This window comes from Periophthalmus magnuspinnatus, chromosome 17 (assembly GCF_009829125.3).
Source record: "Periophthalmus magnuspinnatus isolate fPerMag1 chromosome 17, fPerMag1.2.pri, whole genome shotgun sequence".
Taxonomy (NCBI): Eukaryota; Metazoa; Chordata; class Actinopteri; order Gobiiformes; family Gobiidae; genus Periophthalmus; species Periophthalmus magnuspinnatus.
Window position 1 is genome coordinate 27,584,692 of NC_047142.1, and position 13,452 is coordinate 27,598,143.

General features: G+C 42.5%; 1 protein-coding gene across 5 annotated transcripts in view; it reads left to right on the forward strand.

Moving 5' to 3' along the window:
- agap3 (ArfGAP with GTPase domain, ankyrin repeat and PH domain 3) overlaps window positions 1-13,452 on the forward strand; it is a 229,141-nt gene that overhangs the window by 94,007 nt on the left and 121,682 nt on the right. For 3 of the 5 annotated variants that reach the window (XM_055228495.1, XM_055228498.1, XM_055228497.1), the window contains exon 1: window positions 3,982-5,559. The exons of the other annotated variants lie outside the window; for them this stretch is intronic. In XM_055228495.1, coding sequence (XP_055084470.1) covers window positions 4,119-5,559 — 1,441 coding nt within the window. In that variant the 5' untranslated portion in view covers window positions 3,982-4,118. Of the gene's footprint in view, window positions 1-3,981; window positions 5,560-13,452 lie in introns of those variants that run through there. 5 annotated transcript variants of the gene reach the window in all.

Consider the following 13,452-nt stretch of genomic DNA (forward strand, 5'->3'; position numbering starts at 1 on the left):
ACATGTTGCATATATTAAATTAAAAGATTTTTAAGTGCTTTGCGAATGGGGTTGTCTCTCCACAGATCTGGGATCTAACTTGGCCTGGTTGCATAATCTATTTAACCTCATGGATAAGATAATGCCATACTGTGGAACATTCCAGTCAAAGTGATAACGTCTCCATAGACATGGCCTCTCCTTGGTTGACGTCTGACTATGTGATTTTCTGTTCTGTAGGTCTCATATTTGTATCAAACTGGAGACACGACTTTCACTTAAGTTTGTATCATTTTTAACTTGGTCTCAGACGAGTTACACTGTGTGTGTGTGTGTGTATGTGTGTATGTGTGTCTGTGTGGGATTGATAAACATGATCAACATTATAAATCTAGGTTCGAGCATGAACATTTATAACGGGAGCTGTTTTTTTTGTTTTTTACTATATTAAAGCATCATTTTGATCATTTCATATTTTATTCTTTTACACCTCGCCAACCAGAATTTATGAAATGAACATATGAAACATGAAGATGAAAAGAGTTGTTTATGTAAGAATACTGAAGGATAATATCAATTGAAGCAATGTTTAAACCAGATTAACTGAAATCCCACCTCTCCTCCCTGGTATTTAACACTGCGACAGGACATACAGGGGTTTTATGTGAAGCACTTTGTTCAGCTCAAGCTGTTTTAAATGTGCTATAGAAATAAACTTGAATTGAATATTGCTGTCTGCAAAAAGTCAGCTCTGTTGTGAGATCTGAATAACTATTACACATCTATTACGTGGCTGTTTGGCTTGTTTAGTTTGCAAGAACGAGATACAACACAGCCCTAGAGCTCTACAGGACAATCAGAGGCACACATGCAAAACCAAACAACCTCTGCAATGCAAACAGAGCAAACTCCAAACTTCCATTCACAAATATGCCTTACACACACACACACACACACCAGGCATGCGGGGGGAATTCTTTAACAAACCTCAAAACATGTCCATCCAGTTTTTTCTCCTCCAACCATTCCAGCCACCATCAAGATATAGTTACAAGAAGCTGAAAGATTAGCCTGTGGGGAGACAAGGAGCGCTCTGTTACTCGGTCAGCGCTTCCTCGGATTTACAATGCCGTAGCCCCCCCCGCCGCCGCCAACTTCAGCCATAACGTAGACAATGGGATTTGCTTAAATGCTGTTAGCTGCATCCCAAACTACACCTGCGTTTGCAATCAGCCAGAGGAAGTGTCTCGGAATGAACTTTGCCCATTGGGGATTAACTTAGGTCCGCTGGTAACAACATTTGGAGGAGCATCTTGCAAAACAAAGGGATGGAATGAACAACGATGACTTTCTTGTAATCTAGTAACGCCTGGGAGAGGAAGGGGTCAGACTGAAATGGAACCAGCAATTTGGAGCTAAGAGGAGTTGTAGAGTTTGGTATGGAGAACACGCTCACAGGCTGGATTTGACCATGCTGCTTTGCTTTGGAAGTCGGAGGAGAATGCGACACCCTGTTCTGTGGAATGAAAGGGACTGCTTGCTCTCGGAAGAACCACAAATTATTCCAAATCCATGCTTTCTCGATTCAGGTAAAGGTCACTTGGCTTTAACATAGCAGCTGGATGCAGACATAAAATGACTTCAGCTGGAAATGGAGAGGAAATTGTACTGTAGACATTTTTGAAGGGGTTTTCATACAAAGTTCTGATGAGGTACTCGATAAAACTTGTGAAAAATGCTTCCAGGGTCAAGGAGTTGTTCATTCTGCAGATGCCTCCATGATGCTTAAAAATGAACACAGAACTTAACATATTTTGGTTGGCTTTTTGCACAGTCTTTTAAGTAGTTCTAATCATTTAATTATCCGTAAATCAAAATGCTTGTTGGCGGAGGTCAGCATACCTACATATGCTAATGCTAAAATGTTAACTCTGTATTTATGTTGGCTCCATATGCAAAAATATCAAAATTGAAGGTTGACAATAAGGAAACAGCCTGCCATGGGTCGTAGAATGGAAGCTGTATTTTCTGTAGGTTAAGGCATTTATATTGTCCCTGTTGACTTGTTCTCATATTCTCCTTGCATCTTTCTTGTTTGATTCGTATTTTGTGCGTATCAGATGCTGTTCCATGTGTTGTTGGAGCAGGCTTACATCTGCAGCCGAGTGGCCCCTGTAACGCAGAGCCCATCCTTGTATAACACGAGCAGGTCTGTTTTTGACCACAGTGGGGCAGTGTTTAGAACCAAACTTAGCATGTTAAAAGTTGAGTAGAACAAAAGTTTATATATTTTAACCAGGATTCTTTTATACGTCTAAAATCTCGTTTAAAATTTAGTTTAATTTACGTTTGTGTTAACAAAACCACAGAGAGGAATAAAAAAGTGCTCACTATTTTTACATAATATGGTAAAACTCTTTTAACCTTTTTAATTACCAGTGGAACAGTTGAAATATGGCCCTTTGACACCGTGAACAGCACTCTCTCTGGATGTTGTCTACAGCAGGATTTCTTTATGATTTTGTTTATTTTGTCTGATTATGAGGTAAAATTGTCTGGCTTCTAAAAACTCTGCTTTCTTTAAATGAATGTTGGTTTGGGAGGATTTAATCGACTTCACAATCAACTTAACTTTTATTAAATGTCAGAGTGGACAGGATTGCCTTTATTTTCTTGTTTCTCATTACCTCATACCTCCTGGATCCTTGAAAAGCTCTTGTCTAACCACACCTGACCCACTGACGCATTCGCCTCTTTTGTTTTTCAAGCAATAGAAATCGTCTCTTTGAGACAGAAGATTGACTACATGTTGTGTTCAAACTTAGAGATCGACTGATACATTTTTTTTCCCCCCCATATCAGTCGCATTTACCTTTTCTTTAGATCCCTAGGTAAGGCAAGTTAAGTTTATTTGTACAGCACAATTCATACATAAAGTAATTCAAAGTACTTTTACATAATAAAAAAGACATTAAAATCATGACACAACAAATCAAAACATTTAAAAAATCATCAAAAAATGAACATTAAAAGAGAAGCCAGGGGGGATTCTTCCTGAGGCTTTAGGACAAGGGAGGCTCCAGGGGCCCAGCAACACTTGACTAACCCAGAAATGGCTCATCGACCCTGGGTAGGCGGCCAGGAGTGTCCATCCCGGAGCTTTCGCATATAGAACAACCGATTGCTGATAAGATCTGCCCATATTTTTGGGCCGATATTTTACCGATTTGGATATTTAAATTTACTGCCAATTCCCCCAAGCCTTTTTCCCATAACCCTGTGTGGTCCCACTAGAGCTGTGGAGTCATGTTTTTTGCAGCCATCTCTTTCTATTAAAGTGTCAATATAAACCTTTGTGTGGATTTTTATGCAGCATCTCTACTCAGAATTATTCCAGTGCTAGAATTTGACATTTTAACATCCCTGAAACCTTTAACTTTTATAATGAAAATGTAAATGTTGTTCACTTCCTTAAGTAATCCCATCTCTTTTTCCCAGATGTTGATTTAAATGTGTTCATGTTTCAGTTTGGTTTACGTTGGTCTGGTGGTTTGTGTCTGGGCTTCCCCTCACTTCGGTGGAAGCAGCAGGCTGCGCTGAGAGCCTGTGGGATCCATTCCTTGTTTTGCATGTTTCCCGGGGGGGTGGAAGGCAGCTGAAAGTTCAAACACACACACACACTCCCTCATGCGCTTCATGGCAAGAGCTCAGAGATTATGGGGCTTGTCTGGTCTGCCAGCAACAGAGATCGTTCACCATTTGTAACTTGCCATGAAAGTTTTTTCTACTTCTTTTTTTTTTTTTAAAGTAACTTTGCAGCCTTTACATTGAGCTGCAGGCTGAGTCGGATATGGAGTTTTTCTTTTGTTCAGTTGCGTGTGCAGGACAGGTACCAGAGCTGTGCTGAGAAAGTGACCACCTTTTTGCCTGTGGGAGAGTGTGATGAAGCCGCAGGACGCAGTTGGAAGCACACACTTTCTTCGACTTGTTTGAAGTTTTCCTCGTGTCAAAGGTGAAGGATTATGCCTGGAAGGACTTTATTAGCTGGATTCTATCAAGTCGTATGCACAGACTTTGAAATGGCATTGACCCCAGGGTTTTGAATGAGTCTGTGTGGGGAACTGTGGGAGTGAAGTGCAATGCTTTTTCTCAGCAGTGGGACAGTGGATACAACCCCGAGGACGACAACTTTTTGCCAGCAGCAGCAGACCAAAACCGTTTACAACCTCTCCGTCATTTTGAAGGAGTCTGAAAGAGATGAGCCAGAGTTGGAAGGAATGGGCCAGGACCCCCACACCCAGGCTGAGCAGCGTCGGCCAAGAGGAGAGAGAATGAGTGTACCTTTAATGGAGAACAGCCCCAGAACAGGTAGGGCACGGCAGGAGCCCGACAGGTCGCCCTCCCTGTGCCGTACAGGTGCAGCTGGGAAGGCTGCGTGGTTTCTGGAGCAGACTTGTAGGAAATATTCAGCATTAGACAGAGACGTGGCAAAGACAGCTGCTCATACAGACGGACATCAGCACTACATCCACAGCTCGGGCACACTCCCTGCCCCCAGCGCGAGCTGCAGAGATCGTGGCTCTGTGGGGGGGCACAGCTCTCTGCCTCGGGCCGTGCTCCGGAGGCCGTGCCAGGGTCAGTGCACTCTGGACAGGAGGACGCTGAGCATGTATGGAGAACCAGCCAAGCAGCAACAGGAAACCAAACCACTTGAACCACAGCTGAGGCTGCGGCGGCCCAGGAGTGTGTGTATGCTGCCTCCAGGACCTTTAGTGCCTGAGGCCCGCCAGCCCTACAGAAGGCAGAGTAGTGCAGAGACTGTGACTTGTCGGACCAGGAGAGCAGAGCTCAGGGCAGTGGATGGTCTTGGGACATTTCCAAGACCCCTGGTCCCCCCTGAGGTAACCCCCAGGATCCGCAACAGGAGCTGGAGGCCACGGCCCGTCAGCATGACTGTGTTGGAGCTGAGGAAGAAGGGCTCTGAGGATGACTTGGATGGCCACAGAGGGGCTGGGAGAGACGGTGTGGGCTTTTTCAAAGGGGGCTTTAGGAGACTATTTGGTAAAGACAAGAACAAAGACAGGGAAACTGAAGATAGTGTGAATAAGTTTGATCCTCCGAGGAGTGCTCTGGGTTCATTAAAACGCAGTCTGAGCCTGCGGATACGGAGGACTCGACCTCGTGATGTGGATTCAAAAGACTCTGTGCGGATTAAAAGTACCACTGAGCAGACAACTGCGCCCTCGCGACCTTTCTCATACCTCACAGGACGGGCCCTCCCCATGCCCAACGAGAAGGTGGATGACAGGACTATGCAGTACATCAAATACCACAGCATGGGGAAGGTCAAAGTCATGGAGGTTCCCCTGTGCCCCTCAAAACTCTCAAAACCTGCTCAGGAAGAGCCCAGCTTATGGCAGCTCATCGCCAGCCGCTTCAGGAGGAAAGAGCAGACGTACAGTGGCAAATCTCAAGTGCAGCATTCCCTAAGTAAAAGCCAGGGCCAGTTTTCCCCGAGCGGCAATAACGGCCCCCAGCCTGTTGCCATAGAGACAGACATCAGCGCCCACAAAGGTCAAGGTAAGATCTCCAGAGTGCAGGAGATATTCCTGAGTCTGATTCTCCCACCATTAAAACTTCCCATTTACTCCACAGAAAGTTACAGCTCGTGTGAAACGCGGAAGTGTGCTTTTTTAGGGGGAGGCAAATGAGAACCACATGGGCAAATGCAAGCCTGGATGACTTTCAAATGCGACTCGGTTCTTACTCTGCTTGGAATGTCTATTTTGGGGTCGTACTTGGCCAGTGTTTTTCATGTGTGAGCTGGATTTGAAGCACTAACACAGCATTACTTGGCCCTGCACACACTTTTTGAAGTTAATGAAACGACAGTGGTCCAGTGGTTGTTGTGTGTGGACTCAGACTAGTACTGCTGACTGCTGTGGCTTGGAGCATTAGAGCAGAGCTAGTGGGATGGTTGTTGTGGTGGGTATGTGCCTGGCTGAGAGCAGGGCTAAATGAACAGGACTTGCATGTCTTAATGATGGAAGGGGAGAGCATAAACACTGTTTAATGGCTGACTCTGACACTCCGCTGTATTCTCACTGTTGTCTGGAAATAAAGGAAATATTTGTTACTATCTTTCACACCTTCTCTGCAGTTCTCATTAGTTGTCCCTGACATCTAAATGGCTTGGCTAATGCTAGCTTGCATCACATTTACGCTCATTAGGACTGCCTTTGAACCATTCGTACACAAGTTCAATTTCTTCTGCCACATCGGGCTTTTAACCGCGTCGTAGGTCGTCTTTGTTGCTCCCCAGCTTTGTTTGTGTTCACACGTGTCACGTTGTCAAGGAAACGTGTCTCTTCAGGCCGCTGTGCTAAGTGCTGTCTGTCCGTGCTTCTGCTGCGTTGACTCACTTAGCGTTTGGAATGTAGGTGTGCCGATCAGCCCAAGAGTAGAAAGGTGCCCTGGGCGGGACTCTGCGCCTGTCGCTACCTGCCTAAGTGTTTGCTGCTAAATTAACTCCACACAGTTGCTCTTCAGCTCTGAATAAACCAAAGGAAGTTCAGCCTATGGTGATGTCGTTGTCCTACTTATGTGGATATTTTTGTTAATGTAGTATAGCCTCAGGGCCTATGCAAACCTGCTGTGTGCCACTTAAACTCAGACTTTGATTCCAGAACTGTGTTTAAAGGGCCCATGTTACGATGTTTTCTGATCTATATGTCTTCATCACAAACAGACCTGGAGTTGTTTTGTTTCATTCACACATGTTTAACACACAAACCCTGCATATTTATGCTGAGTTCTTCTCCCAAACTGAAAACACTCTGTTCCACCTTGTGATGTCATCATGTGCTAATACAGGAAGGTTCTCCACTGTGTTTTTAAACTCCATACACCTTCACTAGAATCATTTGGATCATTTCAGTCCTGGAAATGCCCATCTCTACTAAACTAAAGATAAAAGGAGCTGTTAACTTGAAAACTCCCACTTCATGACATCACAAGGTGGAACAGAGCATTTTGAGCTTTGGAGATGTAGACAGACTAATAATAAAGTGTTACTCAAACATGTGTGAATGAAACAAAACACAGCTCCAGGTGTGTTTTTAAGGAGGTAACAGCATTAGAACATGGATTAAAGCTACAAGAGTCAGTTTTACGTAATATAGGACATTTAACTTGTACATTTTTTTAGTGGAGGGTCCAACACCTGCTTATTTTGTGGTGCATTTAATACGTTACCTGGAATATTCCATGGTATAATTTGAATTGTATCTATCTTGCAAAACGTTCTTTGGACTCCATGTAAGCGTAAACCCTCCTCTTGTTGACTTAAGTTTCTTATTTCTTGGTTTTCTTCAGCTTGTGTCACTCCGGCCTGTTCCCTCTGCCTGCAGGTGTTGACAGTCCAGACAGGGATTAATTAAGAGCTAAAACTACCCAATAAACCCGCCTTTACAAGCCGGCTTCAGACAAAATTCTTGAAACTATTACCTATTCTGAGCGAATATCTATAGTACCTCTTTAAACTCAGCACCTCAGCCTGTTCCAAATGAGCGCCCACTGAATGCACATCCACGCTCAGTCTGAGTTATGAAGCTTTGGTTTTGTCAAAGGAAGTTGGGGAGAGAATTTGACATATGCAGAGCTAACCGACCCTGCCCCCACCTGTAGATCTGCAGTCGTGCTCGGGGATCCGTGAGGGGTCAGTGGGTGGAGGAGGGGCTAAAAAGTCAGGAGATGTCTGTGGGTTAAGGGTGTAGAGGGAACTTGGTGCATTGTAAAAAATGGCAACGACAGAGTTTAAAGATGGAGTGTTCTAGTTCGTCCATTTAAACGCCTACGAAAATGAAAGGGCCTATTCTCTGATCTCTGTTCTAATGTTTTCTCATCACAAACAGACCTGGAGTTGTGTTTTGTTTCATTCTCACATATTTAACACACAAACCCTGAATATTTAGGCTTCATGACTGTAAGCTCACAAGAGTTAATTAACAGCAGCAACAAGAATAACAAGAGATATAGAGATTTTCAGATATTTTCAGATATTTGCTCTTATAGCGTATCAGCTATCAGCCTTAAATCTCCAGCAGAGGCCAATATTTTGTTTTGGCTGAACTGCTGCATAAAGAACACATAGGGAGCTTTAGTTTAATACTTAAGTGTGAAGAGATAACGGCACAAAACGTGACTACACATAATTTGGGGAAAATAATCAAAATCGGCTCATATATTTGCTCAAAAAATATCGGCACATCTCATCGACCATCAGCTGCTCTGGATTTGGCATTGGTCATGAATAAACCTCTATTGCTCGATCTCTAGTAACAAATATCTTTAGATTATTCAAATGGAAATACTATATTATTAAAGTGGCACTATGTAAGTTTTCGACCTTTACCTGTTTGTCTCTATGGAGATGCTATTGCTTTGCCTGGAATGTTCCGCTGTATGGTGTTAAATGTATTGTATTCAAACTAATTCCATGCAGATGAGCAGGTGGCATTGACCAGCCAAGTGACAGGTCACATCTGTGAAGAGGCAAGCCCGCTCACATCAAGAATGCATATTTTTTTCAAGGTATCATTGAAAGGAGAATTGCAAGCTTACTGCAATAATACTTTTTTTAAGTTTTTTTTTATACATGTTCTAGTCGTTTGTTCTCACTAAGCCTCTGAAGTTGTATTTGGAGTGACCCATGTTTGAGTAATCTTTAATTGACTGTTTTCAAGACTCCATTTTGATTACTACCGTTTCACCTCCACTGGTACACACCTACTGTGACGTACACGCCTAATGTGACGTACACACCCACTGTGGCATACACGCCCATTATGATGTACACACTTCCTTCTCCAACTTTATTTTCTTAATCGATGATACTCGTAGGATGCGGCGCTTTGTTGTGATGACGTTTACGGCGACATCAGCTCCCATTGGACACGGCAGTTTTCTAACACAGAAGTCAGCAGATGTGTTTCTTTTAAGTGGTTTAACATGAATATTGTGATTTAAAATGTGTAAATTATAACATAATGATCCGCAGGGAACCATAGAGACACAAGCTCAACAGGACTGATTTACCCTTCAAGCTTATATAACCATGCTGCCTGTTTCCTTCTAACTTGCTGTAAATGACACAATAACATAGCCATACCATATATTTAGTCTTGTACCTTCTCATCACCTGCTCGTACGAGTCCAGCAGCACCTCAGCTTAAACCAACACAGTGTAAAGTTATCTCCGCTCTACAGCAGACAGGAAGCGGCGATGAGCCCTGATCCTAACTCACTCCGACTCGCCCGTATCTATTAAAGAGTTTACGCAAAATTCCCAGTCTGATCCTTTCCTCCTTTAACTCCGAGCTGACAGAAAATATATTCATAGAGCTTTAGATTCCCTTTTTACTCCCTTCTCCTCGCCGCAAACCACTGCCAATTTATTTCTCCGTCAAACTCGGGCTGCTTAAGAAACGAGCCATTTGAAAAAGATATGAATTATGCATTTGATCTTGGTTGCAGCCATGTTGAGTTTTGAAAGATCGATGGGTGACAAAGATGGGGCAATGATAATGTTTCACCAGCGGGAACAGGGAGGAAGTCGCGCATCCTCCTGACTTTGAAAAGTTTTAGACGAAGCGATCGGTTAAACTGCCAGTGCAAAAAGTTATATATATTACATCATTATACCTCACTGTATTTCTGTAAAGACTGTTCCAAGATGTTGCTTTTAAAATTGCGTCACGGTTACGTATACGGTTAACTTACCTTATTTATTACTCTATTTATAACCGGTTCAACTAATCCAGAGTGTAATTCCTGACTCAGAGTTATCAGACTCACACTGCGCCAACCCTGCTCCAAACCTGTTTTCTGAAATGGGAATTTCAGCGTTGGACCAGGAGGACAAAAGCCATGACCAGTGGATGTCCGAAAAGAGGATTCACCATGGCAACGGTAAACAAGAGGAGGCATCCGTCTTAGGACAGGAAGTCATGTGACCGCGCACAGGGTCAGGTTTGGTATTAAAATGGACTGTTAAGTAATATTTAAATAAAGGATTGGAGTGATGCTATAAACCACATTATAGTTTTTATTTTACCTTTATTTATACATTTTGTACTTACAGCTCTGATATATGTTATTATTATATTATATTAGTATTAAATATGTGTGTAAATGTATTAATTCATTTTAAGGCAACAGTTAACTACATTAATAGATCTATTTGCTTCAAGTGATGAACTTCACAATTTTTTTTTTAGGATTTAAGACGTTATCAGCAGTGAGTTGTGTACTATTATAAATTACAAATTGAAACTACATGTTTAAAAGTGGAAAATAAAGTCACTTAAAGTTAAATCCTCATTATTAAACCATATGTAACTTATTTTGAATGAGCAAGTGAACTGTAAATCAGAGCTCTCCTTGAGGAGCAGACTTGGGGTAAACTCAGGGTTAGAGGGTCAAACCTGCTCTGGACCAGATCAAGTTCACAGTACATTACCTTGGAGACTGACTCAGGGTTTCTCAGAGCTTTTAACGACATCTAAATTTGGCCTAAACCTGTTTCTTGAAACAGGGCCACAGTCTGTAATGTTCACTGACGATAACATAAAGGATTGTGTCGTGTTTCTGCCTTTTGATGGTGAATCATTGGATTCTAGTTTATTATGTTTTTGTGCAGTTAATGTCATGTCTGTGTCTCTTTCACAGTCCTGAATGCCTTAATTGCCTCGTTTGTTTACATTTTGGTGCTAGTTTGGTTGGTGGTGTGGGGTGGGTCTGTGTTCACCCTCAGCTAATCAGAACTTGGAATTCCTTGAAAAGGAGTCAATCCCAAACATCCAAACGTGGATAAAACTCATTCCAAATATTCCAAATAAGAGAGATGGGAGTGTTTGGACATTTGGACATTTGGCGTTTGACAGGATTTACAAAACTTTCTGACATAAACACATTCATTCTATTCATGGGTTTTTCATGTCAGTTTGAAATGCATTATCAACCATTAATCACTAAACGCATCATTTTAATTTTCATTTTGAACTTGTGATTCTGTAGTTTGATCACTGACTCAAACACGCCCCGATGAGATTTTAATAACAGCTATCTGTCTCCATTCTAATGACGCTTGTCACAAAGTCAGACATGAAAACATAAGCCATGGTTCTGGCTCCCCACGATCACATCACCAGCCTTATCATTAGCTTGTGTAACAGAATCAGAGCCGCTTGCGTTTGATGAAAATCCGAGAATCGATGCTTGTTTGCAGATAAACCAAAGCTCTGAGATGTGTGCGTTTCAGGTTTCCTTCCCCTGGTTGTGTTTGACGGCATTTTTTACTTCGTTTTCAGAGGCTTTGCAAAACTTGATTGTAGGGCTGCACAATAGAGAGGACATGTCTATGGGTTAATAAAGTTACCAAACTAGTCCCCTGTAGTGATCCTTTTACCAGAAGTGCTCAGCTGCATTTTTAAACTCCATACACCTTCACTAGAATCAGTTGGATAATTTCAGCCCCGGAGTTGCCAATCTCTACTGAACTAAAGGTAAAAGGAGCTGTTAACTTGAAAACTACCACTGCATGACATCACAAGGCGGACCAGAGCATTTTGAGCTTTAGAGATGTAGGCAGACTAATTACGTGTCAATTAAACTTAAAACGTGGCTAGTGAGTATTAATCGCAGCAACACTGTGTAACAAATATCTTTAGATTATTCAAATGCAAGTAGTATATTGTTAAAGTGGCACTATGTAAGTTTTCTGGTGGAGCGCCCTCTACCTGTTTGTTTCCATGAACATGCTATCGCTTTGCCTGGAATGTTCCGCTGTATGGTGTTAAATGTATTCAAACTAATTCCATGCAGATGAGCAGGTGGCACCGACCGGCCAGTTATAGGTCACATCTGTGAAGAGGCAAGCCCGCTCACATCAAGAATGCATATTTATAATGGGATCAAGAGACATTAGCCAAAATGATATAAAAAAGGAATTGAAAGAGCCGTGGAACAACCCGATGAGCTGCTGGGTGGCTACGGGTACATACTTTTAATGTGTACGAATACTTTTAGATGAACTCTAACCATTTCACATTTTAAAATCTTCAGGGTTTTCATTGTTTTGTATTGTGTTAATGGTATTGTTTCCGTTAATGTCATAAACTAAACCAAATTATGACTCCATTTTAATTTCCTTAAAAATTGTAAATGGTAAACAGTCCCATTTTTATACAGCTCTACCGCTCTACCAATGATTATTTCGAGAGCGGGATACGAACCACCAACCTTTGAATCATGCTCTACGAACTGAGCCACAAAAAGGGGCCCAGAATTGGACACTCTTCCTATTAATTTGTATTACGGGGGGGCTATGTGAGGCTTATTTCCCGGGCCTCCAAATTTTTGTCAACGGCCCTGCTCATCCACAATATTCTCTGTTGAAGTTATAATTATTCATATCCATAATAACTTTAATTATTATCATGATATAATCGTTAATTGCAATTATTTTGGCCATGATAATCGTCACACAAAATTTCACTATCGTCCCATGCCTAATTATGACAGCTCTTCATAGATTTTCCGCTCTGTGTAAACGTCTCCCATGAGGTTGCTGGAGTTGTTCATGTTAAAAGTAGTCGTCTGTGGAATGTGGGTCGGTCGTGAGGTCGGCGAATGAGGGGGGTCAAAATACTAATTGTGAGCTTATTCTCAGTCTGTAATTTACAGCGATGGGAACGGTTTGGTCTGGAGCCGAGTCAGAGCCGCAGCACTCGCTTCAGACCTCAAGAGTGTTCCTCCTCCTGCCGTTCCAAAAATCACTCAAACACACACTCAAACGCACGAACACACACTCAAATACATGCTCAAACACACACTCAAGCACACAAACACACGCTCAGACGCACTAACACACTGAAATACACGCTCAAACACACACTGATACGAACAAACACACACTCAGACACTCAAATACACGCTCAAACACGTTCAAACACACGCTCAAACACACAAACACACACTGAGACGAACAAACACACACTCAGACCCACAAACACACACTCAAACATACACTCAGACGCACAAACACACACTCAGACGCACAAACACACACTCAAACATACACTGAGACGAACAAACACACACTCAGACGCACAAACACACACTCAAACACACACTGATACGAACAAACACACACTCAGACGCACAAACACACACTCAAACACACACTGATACGAACAAACACACACTCAGACGCACAAACACACACTCAAATACACACTGAGACGAACAAACACACACTCAGACACTCAAACACACACTCAGACAATCAAACACACACTCAGACAATCAAACACACTCTCAAACACACACTCACACACTCACACACACTCTCGTTCCTTCTATAGGCCCCGGGAGTCCGCTCTCATTGTGGTCACATGATCGCGCTGAAAGGGC